Source organism: Gymnodraco acuticeps, unplaced genomic scaffold (assembly GCF_902827175.1).
Source record: "Gymnodraco acuticeps unplaced genomic scaffold, fGymAcu1.1, whole genome shotgun sequence".
NCBI lineage: Eukaryota > Metazoa > Chordata > Actinopteri > Perciformes > Bathydraconidae > Gymnodraco > Gymnodraco acuticeps.
The window spans coordinates 284114-304207 of record NW_022990955.1 but is presented as its reverse complement, the minus strand read 5'-3'; the positions used below and the strand labels follow the sequence as shown (position 1 = coordinate 304207).

Genomic DNA, 20094 nt, shown 5'->3' with positions numbered 1-20094 from the left:
CATAAACACGCCCACACTCCCGCCCGCCCCCTCGATACCCGGCCTTAGCTAATGTTACCTACTCCTTCTTAATATGGGGGATTGTCAATGTAATGAAGTAGGAAAAGAGACGAACTTTACAAAATTACTACTATGCGTTCATTATTCTGACAGTGATTAAAAAAATATGTCACTTAACAGTTAATGTATATGTATACTTTGCTAATAACCACTGATGTTAGCATGATGAGCTAAGCAGGGCACCATGCCCTGCTTAGCTCATCATGCTAACATCAGAATGATGCTAGCCAGGAATCATTCCTGGCTAGCATTTTAGCTCAAAAGCTAGCACATTAGCAGCTAGCCGACATAACTAGCTTCATAATGCTTGAGTTGCGACTTTAATTTAATCAGTATTGTCTTAAGTGGGCATAATATACTGTATGTGACGTTATTTTTAGGTTAAAAAAGGCAAGGGAAAACCTGACGTGCCAAATCCCCCTCAATGCCCTGCTTTGAATACAAATATTGGACATCAATGCTACACAGAACGAGATTCCAAAAAAAGATGGTTTGGTAGAATGTGTAGTATCAGGCATAATAGGGTAGGAACCTTTATGATGTAACGTGTTGTGCATCGGTGTGTGATAAAGGAGAGCAAGTCAACCTACACGTTGGTCCAATCCTTTTCTATACATGAGCCTCTATATAAGTTATAGTGAACACATATAACAATAGAACATGGTGTCAGAAGTGAAAACGAGACATTAACAAGTCAATGTTAGTGTCCAGCGGACCAAAAAATACGTCAGGTTTAGTGCCGTCTATTATAATTTTTTCCGTGGAACGCCGAAGGAGAGGCTAAAGCTAGCGCGCCACGATGAACCAGTTTCAAGTCTCACCATCGGAAAAGTTCACTTTCAAGGCAGATGACTGGCCTAAGTGGATAAAACGCTTTGAAAAATTCCGCATTGCGTCTGGATTAGAGACACAACCGAACGAGAATCAGGTGAATCTACACTATGGGAGAGGAGGCAGAGGACATACTGACTTCTCTGCCTCGATGAAGCGAGTGAGTACGTGAAAGTTACTGGAAGACTAGATGGACACTTTATGACTCGAAGAAACATAATTTTCGAGAGGGCAACGTTTAATCAGAGACAGCAGGAGCTGGGCGAGTCGGCTGACAGCTAGAGCGCTGCATTGCCTGGCGGAGCACTGTGAATATGGCGCTCTTCATGATGAAATGGTGGTCGGTTTGAAAGACAAAAGACTATCAGAACAATTACAAATGGATCCTGAACTGACGCTAGAGAGAGCAATAAACAAATGTAGACAAAGTGAGCTGGTAAAGAGGCAACAAGAAATGCTCAAAGTTAATTTCAGGACAGACATCGCCAGCACACAGCTCACGGCCCCGAAGCACGTTAAAACCTTTATATATACAGTCTATGGTTAAAACCTATGGTTAAAACACACAAAGAGAAAAGAGCACCGCAGGATAAACACAATGCAGAAGATGTGGAAATGCAAGAAGAGGGCACAGTTTGCAGCAAAGGATGCAAGGTGCAACCTCTGCAGAAAACAAGGCCATTATGCCAGAGTGTGCAGGAATAAAAAAAGGCAAGAGTTGAACGTTGCAACAGTGACTGGGGAAACAGATGATGATGTTGCATTCCTGGCTCAATATCAGAAGATATAAGGAACAATCCTTGGATGACAGACATCAATGTGGACAGCTACAATGCAGTGTTTACAATCGACACTGGAGCAGATGTTACTGCAGTTCCTCATACACTGTACACTCAGAGCCAGTTCAACAGGCTGATGAGCCCAACAAGGGTTCTGAAGGGGCCAGGAAAGGAGCTTTTAAAAGTAAAAGGAAAGTTTGAAGCCACTCTGAGTAAAATGATAAAAGCATAAATGAAGATGTATATGTGGTTGAAGGGCTGGCCATGCCACTGTTAAGCGGGTCGGCTGTTCTAGCACTACACTTGGTTGCTAGACTAGATAATGTCTCCCTAGAATCCAAGGAAACAGTACAACAAATGTACCCAATTGGATTCATCTTCTTATTATAGACACATGCATTTCCAAACATTTGGTCTTTCCAAACATTTGGTCTACCTACGCTGTAAAATGTATTATCTTTTCGATTTACACACGGCATCTATTGCACGTCTGTCCGTCCTGGGAGAGGGATCCCTCCTCTGTTGCTCTCCCTGAGGTTTCTCCCATTTTCCCCTTTAAACTGTGGGGTTTTCTCTGGAAGTTTTTCCTTGTACGATGTGAGGGTCTAAGGACAGAGGGTGTCATATTGTCATACTGATATTCTGTACAAACTGTGAAGTCCACTGAGACAAATGTAACATTTGTCTCAGTGTCTCTTGGGTCCCCTCGCTGCGAAGGGGACCCAAGTTCCCATCAGCAAAAATACGTGGGTTTGCTATCCTGGCTCCTAAATGGTGGAATGAGCTCCCCATTGACATCAGGACAGCAGATAGCTTACACACCTTCCGGCGCAGACTGAAAACTCATCTCTTTCGACTCCACTTCGAGCGATAGAACTATTAACAAAGCACTTATATACTAATAAAGGACTGGCTTATCTAAAGCCAGTTGAGTAGCACTTGAAATGTTTTCGCTCTATGAAACCTGATGTACTTATATGATTCTGTTTTCTTCAAGTTTGTATTTTGTTGGTGGAACGCACTTATTGTAAGTCGCTTTGGATAAAAGCGTCAGCTAAATGCAATGTAATGTAATTTGTGATATTTGGCTATATAAATAAACATTGATTGATTGATTGACCCAAAGCTTTTCTCTGGTTTAGGAAAAATAGAGGGAGAATACAACATTGTTCTGGAGCACAGCCGTTTTCCCTTGCAACCCCTAGGCGCATTTCTCTCCCACTCTTTCCTAAGGTTAAAGAGGAGTTAGACCGCATGGAGCAGCAGGGTGTTATCTCAAAGGTGGAGAAGCCCACAGAATGGTGTGCACCCATGGTCGTGGTGCCCAAGCGCACGGGCAGGGTGAGAATATGCACTGACCTCACTGAGCTGAACAAATCAGTGTTGAGAGAGAAACATCCCCTCCCCTCAGTTGAGCACACCCTAGGACAGATCGCTGGAGCTAAAGTGTTTTCAAAGCTTGATGCAAATGCAGGATTTTGGCAGATTCCACTGTCCAAGGAATCATCTCTGCTAACAACTTTCATAACACCATTTGGGCGATACTGCTACAACCGTCTGTGCTTCGGAATATCATCAGCACCAGAACACTTCCAAAAACGAATGTCACGTATCCTGGAGGGCCTGGAAGGTGTTGTGTGTCAGATGGACGAAGTGCTCATCTGGGGAGCCACACAAAAAGAGCACGATGAGAAGCTGAAGAGGACGCTATCACGACTGCAGGAGTGACACTTAACGACAAGTGTGAGTTCTCAAAGAGCAGAATAACGTTTCTGGGGCAAGTTATAGAGGCATCTGGAGTCAGCGCAGACCCAGACAAGATTAACGCTGTGAAAGCCATGACAGAGCCCAGTAATGTCAGTGGGGTGAAACGCTTTCTGGGGATGACAAATCACCTTAGGAAATTCCTACCCCACCTGGCTGAAAAAACTCATCCTCTCAGAGACTTATTAAAGAAAACAAACATGTGGGCCTGGGGGCCAACAGCAACAGGCCTTTGACAGCATCAAAAAGGATCTGACGACACCCCCGGGACTAGCACTGTATGACCCAAATGCTGAAACTCTTGTCTCTGCGGATTCATCTTCATACGGGATGGGTGCCGTGCTTCTGCAGCGACAAACATGCATCGAATGGCGACCTGTAGCATATGCTTCAAGAGCTCTCAGCAGCACTGAACAGAGATATGCCCAGATTGAAAAGGAGGCTCTGGCATCAACTTGGGCCTGCGAGAGCTTTGCAGAGTTCCTCATCAGGAAAAGTTTCCACATTGAGACTGATCACAAGCCTTTGGTTCCTCTGCTAGGCTCAAAGAGCTTGGATGAACTCCCACCACGCATACAGCGTCTTCACATGCGACTGATGCGATTCTCCTACACCATATCACATGTGGCAGGCAAAGACATCGCAACTGCAGATGTACTATCCAGGGCTCCTGTCAGCAACATAAATGAGGGGCTTCATGAAAATGAAATCAATCTGTACGTGGACTCAGTCATAGCAAGCCTGCCAGCTACAGAAAAGAGACTCAGGGAAATACAGACACACCAAGACAACGACACCATACTCCAACAGTTAAAAAGGTACTGTGTAGAGGGATGGCCAGACAAGTTCTCTATTGAGAGAGTGTTTCAACCCTATCTGCCACTCTCAGGTGAGCTCACAGTTCAAAATGGTCTCCTACTTTATGGTAGCAGGATAGTGATCCCGACATCGCTCAGAGCTGACATGCTCACCAAGCTGCATGAAGGTCACATGGGCATAACCAAATGCAGAGAAAGAGCCAAACAGTCTGTGCTGTGGTGGCCAGGACTCAACAAGGAGTTAACAAAAGTGATAGAGAACTGTGACACATGTAGCCGGGAGAGAACAAACCTCAGAGAGACATTGATGCCTACTGAGTTCCCACCGAGACCATGGTCTACAGTGGGAGCAGATCTGTTTCAATTAGACAACAAACATTATTTGGTCATTGTTGACTATTTTTCAAGATTTTTTGAAGTGGCAAAATTAACTTCCACAACATCAGAGGCAGTCATCACACACTTCAAGTCTATCTTTGCACGACATGGGGTGCCAGAGATAGTGCGCTCAGACAATGGACCACAGTTTGCATCCGAGCCGTTCAGGAAGTTTGCCCAGGACTGGAACTTCAGTCATGTGACATCCAGTCCTCACTTCCCTCAGAGCAATGGAGAAGCGGAGCGGGCTGTGAGGACAATCAAAGGTCTCCTTAAGAAATCAAGTGATCCATATCTTGCCCTCATGGCCTACCGTGCTACTCTGGCAAATGGATACAGTCCCACAGAGCTTCTCATGGGGAGGAAGATAAGGACACTCGTTCCTGTCATTCCATCACAGCACAACCCAGGATGTGCTGATATGATAAGGTTGAAATTGACAGAACAATGTTACAGACAAAAACAGAGACAAAACTATGATCGCAGACACAGAGCACATGATATGCAGCACCTGCAACCCGGCGAACATGTGTGTATCAAAGATACACATGAGAAGGGCACAGTGGTGTCAACAGCAGGCACACCCAGGTCTTACATCGTTGAGACACCCAGGGGCACCGTCCAAAGAAACAGATACCACCTCTCTTCAACCCCTGAGGGTCCTCGATTATCTGATAACACCACACCTGTAAACACCACTACTGAGGCAGCATGCACTCCTGCCACACCAGAAGTCCAGCATGACTCGAGTCAGCAAAGCACAGTGTGTGAGAGACGTTTTCCTGCCAGAGTCAGGGCGCCTCCTGCACATCTAAAAGACTTAGTGCGTTCATAGCCAGGACACTGAGTGGTCAATGGGGAAGAATAATCCCCACACTCAGCTGGAGGGTTTAGGTAGTCCAACCCATCCCTCCATAGTTAAAACTAAATAAATGAATACAAAGAAGTACAGCAGTTGAGTGTTTTAATAAGAATTCTGCAGTTAGACAGAACTATATGTTGCAGTGTTTTCAGAAACACATGTTGATAAAGTGTTTCATATTTTGCACTATGTTAAGACCTAGAAAAAGCCTTTAGTGTCTTTAATAATATCCATCTTGGTAAACTTGAGATGTAATGCTGTTATACATGTATTGTTCATTAGAATGAATACAAGTTAAGAAATGGTTTAATATCAGCTTCAGAGGCTTGTGTTGTCCATACACATCCTCTCCACAGGTAAGGTCTCCTATTTAGAAAGGGGGATGTAATATCAGGCATAATAGGGTAGGAACCTTTATGATGTAACGTGTTGTGCATCGGTGTGAGATAAACGAGAGCAAGTCAACCTACACGTTGGTCCAATCCTTTCCTATACAAGAGCCTCTATATAAGTTATAGTGAACACATATAACAATAGAACAGAATATACGAAGTAAACCACAACAAATTAGGACATTTAATGACAATGAATCATTAGTCTGCCTCAAAAACATTTATTTTACCTCACCTAAAAGGTTTCCTGTTATATTCAGTTGAGATCTTAAATGTTCTGCCTACATGTAAGCTTCTCATGGATAAGCAACTTTTTATTCAATCCACATGGGCTTTTCGAAAGTTGTCCCACAATCCATTTTAAGATAACTTTATGACTAAGTGTTGTGAATTTGTCTATATTGTTATGATTAATATTGCAGTCACTAGATAATTGTTTGAGGATTAACATATAATGAAATAAATCTAACATGCAACTTCATTTACCTTTACAGACCTTTTGCCGGAGTAAATATTCAAAGTTAAAAGCACACAATTACATTAACATTTCAAGCACCAAACAAGGCAGTGTTTTTAGCAGCCAAGCTGCATTTTATTGAGTAACAATTATATATATAGGTTTCTATAAGAAGTACACAAACAAAAAAATACATCAACACTTTACGACTATTCAAATGTAGTATAAAAATAGCACGGAATCTATTCTTTTGAAATACTTTTGCACTCTAGATTCATAAAAACGCTTTTAACAAAATGAATAAAAGATAAAGAACAACAAAATGATAGAAAAACGTTCTATATCACTCACACTCAAGCCTACAATTAAACAATGTCTTGCATCTAAATAACAACAGATATTGATTAACATGCTCTATATCAGGTTATAACATTACACATTGAAAACTTTAAACTGTCAATACTCCTGCATGTGTTTTCAATGAAAGAGCAGTTATAACTAGAATGTATTGCCTACTGTTTTCAAGCAAAACATTCAATCACCTCAGCAGTAATAATGTAGCATGTAAACAATTACTCTTTTTTTAAGGAATAAGAAATTAGGCTTTATAACTAAAAGGGGGCTCTCAGAACACTTAAGGAGTTGAAATTAAAGTATTTTAACATGAAAGAAAATAGTTCAATAAGGTTTGTGCATCTTATGTTAAAAAAAGAGACAAGAGTTAAAGTACTATTAAAAATTTCTATCAATAGAGTACGCAAAACATTGTGAAAAAAAAAGTTCCAGTGATAAAATACAAGCTATACATTTACAGGGCATGTGGGAGCATAAAGCTAGAGTATGAATTCACAGAACAGAGATCCTATAGGAGGAGTGATGTACAGTTGCCCCGTTTGGCTGAGGTAATGCCCATTTGTTATGATTTGGTGACAGCCAACCGCATTGAAAAATCTTCCAGTTATCAGAGCGAAACCATTCCTCAAAGGCACACACCATACTTTGAGAGGTTGGTCGCATAAAGGTAATCGGTATCAAGATAAAACTGACCAGCAAATCCCTCCCTCTGATGGAAATGCTCAAGCATATGCCATCTTATTGCTGTCTCACAGTAAAACTCTTCTTCTGGCAACAAATGTGCGGCACTTACATACAAACAGACTCTTTGTTTTCTTACAATTACTGAGCACTATTTATTTATACACACTGTTAACCGTCTAGTCTAAATCTAGTCTCATGAAATTGTATTCCCATACATAAAATGATATTTCCATGACATGACATATTACTAATTAAAAAATCTTGATGTTTCCTGAATATAACCAAGTAGTTTTTATTATGTTTTGTTTCAATTTTTAGTAGACAAAGAGTATTTGCATGGTAGTTTTCTTGCCAAAAGTTTTAGAAAATCAAAAAGATATTTTACAGAAAATATTGCGTGTTCACCAGTGTTTGCCTACATTTAAAAAAAGTATACAGTGCCACTCTTTCCTGGAATCAAATAAACTTATTTGAACAAGTATCAACCCGTGTAGAGACATTACGGTGAACTAAAACAATGTTTTTTTAAGGATAAAATCTTAACTTTTAGGGTATTAACATAACTGCTATCACTCTTTTATTCTTAGCTGTCTGTAATGGTTTGCAAAAGGCAAAAAACGACTTCTTGAGAAGTCGTTTCTTCATTGGCTTGTTTCAAGTATTTGTATCAGGGAGACATAAGTCAAAGTTTCACACTATCTATACATAAACCTGTTTATATAATATTTAAAACAATTTCTTTCTTTTTAAGGAAGCTATTTTACACCTAAAATGTCATCTCAAAGCAAAAGGTAAAATTATAGTTGTGTTTTACTTTTTTTACAACAAAAAACGATGAAAATGAACTATTCTAAAATAAAGGACAAAATCCTGCTTCATCTCCAGGTGAACATGTGGTGCACTAGCTTCCATTTCTGAATGTATTTTCCTACAGAGTTTTCCTTTTAAAAACATTTAAAACCATTTTTTCTTACCATATTTAAATCAAAATACTAACCACATACTCTTAAAATGTTGAAAATTGAAAAAAACATTGTTTTTTTATCCTAGTTAATCTTGTATTATCCAGTAAAGATGTGGATATCTTTTTCCAAAATGTTGACGTTAAATCCCAATATCCTATCGTTTAGGTTTTTTCGACAAACCTCCTTTTGTTTTGAGAAAATACATTAAGGCCTGAGGCTAGTGCAGCAGCAGGTACTGTCTTAAGACTTTGGTTTAAGTGTTTTTATTCAGATTAACAACTTGTTACAGCAGCTTTTTCATAATCAACTAAATAAAGGGATAAGAGACCTCTGAAATGTTTTAAAACTTCCTTAAACAAAACGTTTGGTACGAAGCCACGTATAAAGCTGTGCTGTTGGTGCCATCTTCTGTTTTTTGTACAACTACTAAGTATTGTCGAAACAATACCCTCTAAGGGCCTTTTCAAAACGTAAGGAAAATCCTGTTAAAACTACTGTACAGGCCTCTTGTTAAAGAAAAAAGCAGAGGGATCAGGTGTCGCCATCTTCCACCACAGCTAAAACAAAACTGGCCTCTCTTAAAATCAGTGATGCCCTCTCTTTCTGACACCATGCTGTATTTGTGTGTCTTTGTGTTAGTGTGTGTTATGTGCGTTTAAGGCTGCAGTGCATTATCTCCAGTATGAAAAAGGGCTGGATACAAACTAACAGCTGCTTCTACTATTTCCCAGTTACACTTATTGTTAGTGAAACTGGTTATTGCCTGCCAAAGTAGAGAACATATCTGGCTCTTTAGAACATTTTGGCCGGCTGCTGATGTTTTTTTTATCATTGAAAAGCTAGTTTGTAATCATAAGTGGTGTCTATTCACAGGCGAAGTAATCTTTCAGCGGTGCGAATAGATGCCTGATGACGGGGACGCTCCAGGACCGGCCCAGCAGCCTCTGTCTGGCCCCGCGACCCATGTTGGACACATCTGTGTAGTGGACAGGGAATCCAAAGATCCTGCAGGGCAACAAATCCACAACCATTATTACTATCAGTGTTGAAAGGCATGTATTACACACTTAACATTTGTATCATTAGCCTGAATTAAAGTGTCCACATAAATGACTCATATATTTAAAAAGGTGCATTAAGGGCTTTGTAGGTTAAAGTAAATAATTATACACATTTGATTCTGAGAATAATAACAATAAGAATTTCCAGGTTTAAAGTTGTACATTTCCGCAAATATTATAATTTGCGGAAATGTACAAGATAAACAACTTGATTATCTGTCTGTGTCTGTGTCTGTGTGTGTGTGTGTGTGTATGTTCCTGGCTCACCTCTCCAGCTCAGTGCACCACAGTATGTCCTCCTTCCCGTTCATCATGACAGGGAAGTGCTGATCCTTCCCTTGTTTGATGGAGTTGGAGCGGGTAGTGATGGTGCGCACTTTCCCAAACTAGGAGACAGCAAATAAACTGTTAACACAAAAGCCACCATATAGCTTTATTTATATATATATAGATATAATCTATATCAAACCTTTGCAACTCTGCCGTGATCCAAACAGTCCTGCAGCTCAAGCTTGTCCATCCCAGAGGCACACCGAGGCCTGAAACCCAGAGAACTAATCACATAAATGCATAATAATACATAATAATTTAACATATACGAGTGTGAAAAAACACAGAATATAAAATGAATCCATAATGGTTTCAGCTTTAGATATTGTGATGTAACATGTTGAACAGCACTGAAGTGAGAGATTATTTTAAAGAAAGTTTCAGAGTTTCTTTCCAACCTGCTCATGCCCGGCAGGTTTCCCCAGAAGTATCGGGCACGGTGAGCAGCAGAGACCTCGATGGCATCGATCATCGTAGGATTACACTGCAAAAACACACAGAAGACACAGTGTCATTTTGTTAATTAAAGCTATGACTCAATATGTTTGACAACATCTTTTCTTTCCATGACTAAGTTGAGACAATAACAAGATGGCACAGACGTCATTAAACACCAGCTGTTACAATATTAATTTGCACTACTGTTACCAAAGAAATACTAGACTAAAATGATGTATAACAAATAAATGTGAAATATGAAAAAAACTACATACAAATAATATCTGATAAAAGGTACACACATGTGCCGCAGGCTTTTTCCAGTTTTTGGGGGATTAGGTCTAAGATTATGTTTTAGATTAATGTCCTCATTAACATTTCTTTTAGGAATCATTGTCAGTGAAATATGTCTTTGGTTCATGTTTTTGATTTTCGCAGCTGTTACACTCTACAGTCCATGTCATTCACCTCCAGGAATCGTGAGATGTCCCTCTTGTCATTGACGCCCATAGCGACCACGTTTTCAAACATCCAGAAGAACGGCCGGTCCTCTCCTTCTTTGGGCCTGGCCTCACTCAGCAGACGGTAAAACTCAAAGAAAAGCCTCCCTGTGCCTTCTGAAAAAAAAACATCAACCAACCTGTTTCAGTGCTTCAGTACTGACTGAACTTCTCCCTGTGTAGAAGAGGTATAACCACAATCCAGTGTTCACTTCAGATAACATTTAAAAATAAAATACTCACTTTATAGACCATTTATTGCCACAAAAATAACAAGAACTGGGAAAAGCAAAGTAAGCCTTTAGACAATCTTAAAGGTCCCATATCGTACTTTTCCGGTTATTACCCGTCCAGCTTGTGTGTTATGAAGGTTTTTATGCATGTAAACGTTCTGTAGAGTGAAAAACCCTCAAAGTACACCCTGTAGTGTAAAACTCTAACACAGAAAAGACCTGTCTATGCTGCCCCAGAACGCCTCGTTGGAGATTTCTTGTTTTCTTCCTGGGTACAGTGACGTGCCCATATCCAAATGGACCAATCCGTGGAGCCGTTAAGTTACATCCGCAGAGCCGTTAGGTTAAGTCTGTGGATTGGTCCAAATTGACCAATCCACACACACACTCAATCTTTTCTCAGCTGCAGCTCCGCCGATTTCTCCTCTCTGAGACGGCGGGACGTGGCGAGGCTGTGAGTTTGTGTGTGAGCACACACACACTGACTCACAGCCAGGCTGCAGGTGTGTGTGTGTGTGTGTGTTCGGGCTAGGTTTCGCTGTGTCTCACACAGGGTCGGCGTCATGGGGGGTCATTTGCGGGCCATGCCCCCCCAAATGAGTCACTGTGCCCCCCCAACGCAGGGTTGGCAAGCCTTGCCACTTTGCCGTTTTTTTTCTTTTTCTAATCATATAAGTGAAAACGTTTCCACTAAAGGTTTTTTGTGTGAAATACATCAGAAATAAAGAATACAAATATAAAACACAGCCTGAGGTGTGCTCACTGCTGCTCTCTGATTGGTGTGTTGCTTGACCAATGACCCCCGACCTTTTTTTTGTTATCATTACTTGGCTGTGTGTTTAGATGAAAGCTCAGTGGCGATCTGTTCATCTGTTACACTGATTATACAGTAAAGCCATCGAAAATAATATGATATACAATACAGTACAAGTACATGGGTCTCTGTGTTTCATTCAAGCTCGGCTCTCTGTGTGTGTGGCACGAGCGCATTTTGTGAGTGCGCGAGCGGTAACGTGGAATGTTGTTGTTAGCTTCTGGTTAGCTAGCTATGCTAACGGATATAAAGGGCTGTTTCTACACCAAGGTGGAGAAGAGTCCTCTCCTGTCAGACTGTGAGGATCTTATAACGTCAGCTCAGTGAGGTAAGGACTCTCTCAGTGTTTAGATAGTTCACTTTAGTGTAGGTTATCTCAGTGGGTCTCAAACGGTTTGGTCACCATTTATGTAAGTATTTTCGAGGAATACCTTTATATGATCATTATAGTTATTAAAGAGAGAATAAATTAAAAACGGGTATGAAATACTATAGGACAGTAACACAAGAATACAGTTTAAAAGGGGAATGATTAGTAAAATATCCATAAAGAAAAAGTAAATCTGTGTACAGTTCTGTTTCATATGGATGCTGAGAGATGTAGGCTATCCATAGATCTCTTCATTTTGCTCTCAAAGTGCACCAGATTGATGCATTTAACTTCAATATTTTAAAAATAATCTTCCCGGGGGAGCATGCCCCCAGACCCTCCTAGAGGAGGTTAGGTCCACCCCCACCTAAAACATGTTCACATGGATAGGATACTAAATACATTTGGACACTTTTTATATGGTGGCCTATGTCCATATCAAATCAAATCAAGTTTTATTTATATAACACATTTTTCAACGATTTTTGGTGGAGCCAAAGTGCTGTACATATAATAAAAAATAACCTACAGTAAAGACACTTTACAGTAAATACAACAGCACAGTTTGTGCAGAATATCAGTATGGGAAAACGACACCCTCTGTCCTTATATGTTTCTGTTTTGGTGGTCGTGCCACAACCGTGCATGTATGCACAAGTCATAGGTGCGCTAGGAAATAGCACTACACCCCTGCAATGTGTGTGAAAGACAATAGACTTTACAGCATGTTTTTTTAAATTGAAGTTGCGTTGGTGTTTGTGTGTTGGTTGTTGACGGCAGTGTGTGCCCCCCCTTGGTAAATGATTGCCCCCCCATTCGATTTGTTCTAGAGCCGACCCTGGTCTCACAGACGGCCACTGGGCTCACAGGGAGGGGGGGGGGCAGGGGCTCCAACAAGCCGTTTAGGACAGAGAGTGAATACACATACTATACAGAGATGCTGTATGAGAAACCAATGTGAGTTTGAAAATTGCACAATATAAATCTATTCTAGTAGACCTCAACAATGGAATTATGATCAGTAGAAATGGCCATGACATGGGACCTTTAACTGAACTCAAAAGTGTTGTTTTATTAATGTTGGTATGATTCCTCTCGGCAGGTTCTTACCAAAGAGCCCTTTCCTGGCAGGATTGACGATCGACAGGTCATTGCAGGGACTTCCTCCAATCACCAGATCGAATGGACCCCAGTCCATGAGCTGAGAGAAAACAGCACCACCAAGTGTTAGAAAGACAGATATTAAGATATAAAGGTGTTTTGTTGTCAGTTATTGTACTTTAACAGGTTAAGAATGTCCTTTACTTACATTTTTCTTACTGATGTTCCTGACATCGTGCACATACTGGATCTTTCCTTCATGTCGGACAACGCCCACTGAGATGGATTCCTCACACACCTCTGACGCCACGTACTGGTCCACCTTAAAACCTAAATCCCTTAAAACCAGGTAGCCTGGAAACAGAGAAATGCATTTAATTGTACCAATATTTTCCATTTGTCTGTTTATTTTATCATAGCGGCATTAAACCAATGTTTAGACTAACGAAATACATTTTTGGGACCATTTGGTATTTACGGTAGGATTAGTTTAGTTTTTAGGGTATTTGGTTATTATAAGGGGTTTTTAGCTTTTAAATGTTTCTGTGTAATACATGAACTCAGTCCAATTGTAGACATGTTTTACAAACATTATTTTTAGTGTCAGACAGTTTATCTGGTTGTCCAATTTCACATATCTCCATTATGTCTCATCATTATACTTTAAACTGATTTAAGTGTTGGTGAATGAACTTAAATTGAAATAAAAAGCAAGTGGTTTAAGATAACATGTATTCATCATCTCTCTCTTATCATTCTCACAGTCATCCTCACCTGTGGCAATGCCGTCAAACAGGGAGAGGACTCTGATTGGTCGTCTCTGCTCTGCGGGGACTGCTTGGAACCTCTTTGGTGACTCCTGGAAGAAAATCAGAAGATCATTTAGCATCTAGTAGGCTTATTAGCAAGTTTGTTTTGTATCCTTCAGTAAACTCTCTTTGTATCTGTGGGAACTGTCAAACAAATACAACAACAAGAAAATGACTCAACAACAACCCTTTGTTATAAGGTGTATGTCTTGCGGTGCCCCACAACTAGAATCTAATTCTGTGGGAAACACTGTATTTATTTTACTTTACGTCAGTATTGCAGTAGTTATCGCAGGGGTAAAATATCTGTCAACAATGACCAAATACATTTTCTGATCATTACATTTCAAAAAGCATTATATTGAGGTGAAATGTAATAACAGTTGCTCTGTGATGTAAAAAGTGTCATACGGTTAGGGGGATTGTGCATTTGATTATTATAGAAGATATCTCACAAACTCCTGTCCGCTGTCCTTAGCGAAGAACTCCTGCAGCTTAAGGCTCCAGTCATGCCGTCGCTTCAGGACGCCGTACTGCAGCAGCGGCTGGCACATGTAGCAGCGCCACGGGTCCAGGTGGCGAGCGCTGTTCGACGCTCCGGGATCCACCAGGATGTCCAAACAGTCCACGCAGAAACACCTGCAGGAGAGGAGAGGAGGTGAACAGGCAGAAAAACATGACGAGGAGGAGTATTACACGTATTGTATGTACTGTTTCTTGTGTGTGTGTGTGTGTGTGTGTGTGTCGGACCTGCAGCAGTTGGCGTTTCCACAGAGCAGCACCTCTCTCCCTCCACAGCAGATAGTGCAGTAGGACTGGTAACCGTCATCGTCATACATGTAGGAAATCTCCAGGTACACGTCCTGAATACAGACACCATTATTGACATTTTAAAATATTTATTATATTATCAATAATCATCAGTGATAATCCATAACATCCATTTACTGTGATTAAAACCAGGAAAAGACCATCGTGCACTATTACGGTATCCAGAATGTAAGACAATATCTAGTTTCATATCACAATATTGACATACATCAATATATTGACAATACATCAATATATTGACAATACATCAATATATTGCGCAGCCATAATTGACATATCACTCTAGTGAATCCCTCAAACACTGCAGAAACAATTTAAAGAAAATATATAAAAAAATAAAAACAATTAACAGTTAATTAGGTTAATCATATGTTCATCTGGTGAACAATTTCCCAGTTTGTCATCATTCATTCAGTCATATATCACTATTTGCACACTCAGTAATCATGATTATTTGTTGAGTATTTTACATGTTTAAGTTAACCCAATGTGAATCCAAAGTTAAAAAAAGGTCTTATTAGACAATGGGACTTCTTGAAGCGAGAAACCTTTAAGATATCTGTATTATCTTTAAAGTATATGTCCCATTCCCAAAGCCTTGGAACTAGATAACAAATGAAATGGATCCATTATCACTTTTAATAGTAGGGCAACAAAGTTCTGTTGACAAGGAACCCTGAATGCACCACACACATGATCAACGCAACTGAGAAGAAAGGAACATCCTAAGGAACCCGTTAGGAAAAGCTTCTGATCCGTCAAAGTAATCCATGTTTTTAGAATTGTATTACCTTGCAATTTTGGCACAGGCCTCCGTTAAAGAGCGGGTGGAAAGTTGCTACTCTCGTCTTTCCACAAGAGAGACAGAACTCTGCCAAAATACACGCAAGAAGAAACACACACACATCAATCAACAGTGAAAAAAGGAGGAATAACAGAACTAATAATTCATGTAATAAACAATGTCAAAGCGTTCATACCTTCTATACTTCTGTTATTCTTTAGAACTTCATTCACCATTTGTTCTGAGAGGAAAAGGAAAGTCAACGTTTAGATGTTATAAATAGACAAACATTTTATTTGCTTTACAGTGTTCAGCACCTTGTGTTGCGCATGTGTTTTTTTTTTTTTGTGCAGCCAAACAGAAATGGAAAATATCAGAAATAATAACACAACCATAATAACATATTTTTTGACATAAAGCAAGGAAACTAAAAACACTGTACTTATTATTTATTAGAGTGTCAAAGTACCTCTGCTGTATGTCTCCTCAGGGGCGGCCTTGCCCTTACAGAGGCTGACTCTGGGCCGCTTGGCGCTGGGGAAATACTCGGGCAGCGAAACATCGAGGACCTGGTGGTCCAGAGGGTTACTGTCTGCAGGGAGACACAAAAACAGAACAACTCTTATTCCTCTGTGGACGAGACATTTGGAAGTGGTTTATACGACTGGTTTGCTGCTGCCTTTCTCACCGGCACTGTGTGTGGGTTTGAGTCCCTCCCCTCCTTTGGGCAGGAAGCCGCCGTTGGCCCAGTCCAGCATGGGTTTGACCTGGTCTTCTGGATTGTCCGACTCGCAGGGAGGAAACTTATTCTCCGCCCGGATACTGGACATCTGTGATGAAGAGATGTGACACAATGTGAGACAAAAAGCTAAAGTTGACAACAAATGTAGTTCACAAGGTGATATGAAGGTAGTTGAAAAGGTAAAGGACTATTCCAATCCTGTACAACATAGTAATACCACACTGTAATGCATGCTTATAATCAAAATTCCTTGATTTAAAAACAAGTTCTCAAGGCCAGACGTAATATCATCAAAACGTGCTTCAAGTATGCAGCAAATGTCCTCCGTCAGTGTTATAAGCTGATATTTTATAATTGAATCATCCTGACTAATGAATAAATGTGTAAGAAACATGTTAATGTTGTATTTGACTTGGGGAAAGATTAACTTAGAACCTAGCGCCATCAATAGGCAAATCAGTGTCATTTTATAAATATTAGAACACCATGTAAAGATGCATCGTCATACAATAACAGGTCTAATAAAGTTTTAATGAGCAAGAAATGTAATTTACCCAAGTTTTAAATGGTTACATTTCCTCCTCGTTTCTAATCTACGGAGCCCCGGAGGGTTCATAGAGAGAAAAAAATAAATAAAACGAGGCCACGTTTTATTAATTTGTGCGCACAAGATGTAATTCGTGCGCAGGAGATGTAATTCGTGGCCTCAATTTAAATAAAACGAGGCTACACTTTATTCATTCGTGCGCACAATATACTTTCTTGTCCGCACGAAAAAGTTACCGGTGCACCAAGTAGGAAGTGGAGCGCACAGGAGACAACCGTTTCATCGCAGACTGTTATGTTTATGTGGGGAAATGGCAGTGCATACATTATTTGAGATATATTTCAAACTCGGACTTCATTTTAGGGACATTTCGGCTAGAGGTGTAGAGCTATATTTGTTTAAGCACCGGATTCGCAAAACAGGAGAGTCTGTGAAGCAGTCTGCCTTGATCTATGAATTCATGTCCGTGACTCTCACAGTATCTGCTATCTGCGCGCAGAGAGCTGTGTCTTTTACGCAGCGCCTTCACTGTGTTTACCTTCAGAACATCTGAATAGAGATCGAGGCTGCTACGTTTTAGCCACACACACACACACACACCTCTACACACATAGAACTTCCCGATTATTCCCCCTATTACTCGTTTTATGAAGGAGATGTCTGGTCACCAGGGCGCATGATATGTAAATAACCCAATTTGTGTTCTGAGAAACTGAAAAGGATATGACATTGTTTTTGTTACTTTCGTTGCAGTTGTATATGTCTTAAATGTAATTTAGGTTAACTTCCTGTTTTATTTAGATGCTTTTATTTTGAAGGCGAGTTTAAGCTGTTGACAGGAAATGGTTGTTGCTATGGAAACGTGAAATGCTACATGATGTGTGTGTGTTTGTGTTCTGCTCAGCTCTGTGTGGGTGTGTGTGTTCGGTGTGTATGTGTCCCCGACACCGGCATTTGTTTTCAAATTACCATGAACAGTAATTTCACACGTGTGAAAGAAGTTCGTTTAATCTTAATCTCGATGTAGGCTAGTGCTAAATGCTGTCGGAATGCACCGGAACAAACGCCACTATCATAATATCTTCTGAAAACAAATGCCCACACACACACACAGACAGACACACACACACACGCCCTGGCGACCGGACATCTTCATAAAACTAATAATATGGCGTAATAATCGGGCAGTTCGATGTGTCTAACCATAAGTACGTAAATCGTGCGCACAAATTAATAAAACGTGGCCTCGTTCTATTTAAATTGAGGCCACGAATTACATCTCGTGCGCACGAATTAATAAAACATGACCTCGTTTTATTTATTTTTCTCTCTATGAACCCTCCAGGGCTCCGTACTAATCCTTTAAGTACACAGACGTAAGATTGACGGATAGAGATAAGGTAAAAGAGAAAGATTTTATCTTTTGAAGACATCTGACTGACAGTTGAGGAGTGATGACAGTATGTCAAGGTGAAACAAGGTGAACGAAGCAATGAAAACAAAGCACTGCCACAAGGAGAGAGAGAGATAACAGCAGCATGAAGAGGCCTGCAGTCAGAGTGTCTGCACTGAATCACAGCGCTGACAGAAACAATACTCTGTAACTACATGTCTTTAAGGGCGCATTCACACCGGCCTTTTATAGTCCGGTTGAATTGAACCCTGGTGCGCTTAGCGCGGTTCATTTGGGTCGGTGTGAACACAGTCCGAGACCTCTTAAATGAACCAAACAACCGGACTCTGGTCCGCTAAAATAGGTGGTCTCGGAACGCTTGCTTGCGAACTCTGGAGCGGTTCATTGCTGGTGTGAACGCAGTCCGCACCAAAACATACGAAGCGTAGTATTTACGTGTCACAAGAATGCGGATGTCTTCAAAAATCTTTACCGAAAGAGTCTTTCAAGACATCCACGGTTGTTTAGTTAAAGAGTGAACCAGAATTAAGTGTTGAACAGTGTCGTAACAGTACAAATGCTCCGTCAACTACATGAAAGTAAGTACACCTGTCGTCGGTGAAACGCCCCTCCTTACTGCAGAACGTCTCTCATTATATGTTATAATGTTTTTTAACGGACGTTGTCTGATTATATAATCATATGCGCGGGCCGCTAGAGTCTGTTGATCTCCAGATTAACAGCAGCATGAGAATAACCTGCCGAAAGTGCCGATGCTCCATGGCGGAGGCTCCAGTAGAAATTGCCGGGATTTGCGTTTTTACCCCCTTAATGGTTGAACAGAATTTCCGTGCACATGACTTGTGTTTAAAGTTTATAGTCCGTTTGAGTTTTGCCCGTATGAACCTATGGTATGAAGTATGAACGCAAACCGAACCTTCTGAAAAATGACACAATGTAACAAACTGTGGTCTGGTGCGCACCAGAGAAGCTGACTATTAGGTGTGAATGCACCCTAATGGAGCCTACACACGGCGGTGTGCGTTGCCGCTTGGCGGTGGGCGTGTCTTGAGCTTGGGGAGTCAACGTGAGCAACGCGACCAACAACCAATCACATGAATGTCCCGCCCCGAACATACAAAGCAAAGCATTCATGCTACATCCATGCTGGCTAAATATACTGTCTATGCTTGCTAGCTGTCCATTCAAATGAAGTACACTGGATATAAACTCCCCAAACAGGTGAAAACCTACCAGTTTCACCCACTGTCTCTGCCACCTCCCCCCATGCCTGGCTCCTCCGGTTTTTATCCCTGTATGTAAAGAGGGACTGGTCATATACCGGTGATTCCCTACCACCACGATAATTTTCTCCTCCATTTTTTGACATATGGGAAATAACTGCAGTCTGGCTCTCCCAGCATACACGCGGTTTGATTGGCTAGCGCTTGTACTGTCAGATTTGCATACGCGGGATTCGATTGGCTGACGCCTCCGTCGAGGCGGCAAAAGTAGAACATTGCTCTACTTTTTCAGCGAGCACCGCGAGAGAAGCTACGCTTTGCTCCCACAATGCAGTTCGGCGAATTGTGACGTCACCCCATTCAAAGTGAATGGGCAGAAGCGTTGAAGCGGCAACGCACGCCGCCGTGTGTAGGGGCCGTAAGAAGACACATACAGGGAAAGAGTCTCCAAAAACACACATCACTGTAGTAAAAACACGAAAGTGCAATGAAAGAAAGAAAGTAAAACTTATGAGGGGTTTCCAAACACAGTAAATTAGGACATCTGCCAGCA

The 20094-nt window shown here is 40.9% G+C and overlaps 1 protein-coding gene across 2 annotated transcripts in view; it reads right to left on the bottom strand.

Annotated features, from left to right (window-relative positions):
• Positions 1–6452: 6452 nt before the first annotated feature.
• dnmt3bb.1 (DNA (cytosine-5-)-methyltransferase 3 beta, duplicate b.1) overlaps positions 6453–20094 on the bottom strand; it is a 45396-nt gene continuing 31754 nt past the window's right edge. Inside the window, exons 9-22 of one of the 2 annotated variants that reach the window (XM_034235133.1) lie at positions 16304–16445; positions 16085–16207; positions 15812–15856; positions 15623–15702; positions 14751–14863; positions 14456–14639; positions 13966–14050; positions 13400–13545; positions 13201–13291; positions 10642–10790; positions 10134–10219; positions 9875–9959; positions 9673–9791; positions 6453–9349 (exon numbers count right to left, since the gene is read on the bottom strand). In XM_034235133.1, the coding sequence (XP_034091024.1) occupies positions 9208–9349; positions 9673–9791; positions 9875–9959; positions 10134–10219; positions 10642–10790; positions 13201–13291; positions 13400–13545; positions 13966–14050; positions 14456–14639; positions 14751–14863; positions 15623–15702; positions 15812–15856; positions 16085–16207; positions 16304–16445 (1590 nt within the window). In that variant the 3' untranslated portion in view covers positions 6453–9207. The remainder of the gene's footprint in view (positions 9350–9672; positions 9792–9874; positions 9960–10133; positions 10220–10641; positions 10791–13200; positions 13292–13399; positions 13546–13965; positions 14051–14455; positions 14640–14750; positions 14864–15622; positions 15703–15811; positions 15857–16084; positions 16208–16303; positions 16446–20094) is intronic. The other variant, XM_034235134.1, reaches the window with a different exon arrangement.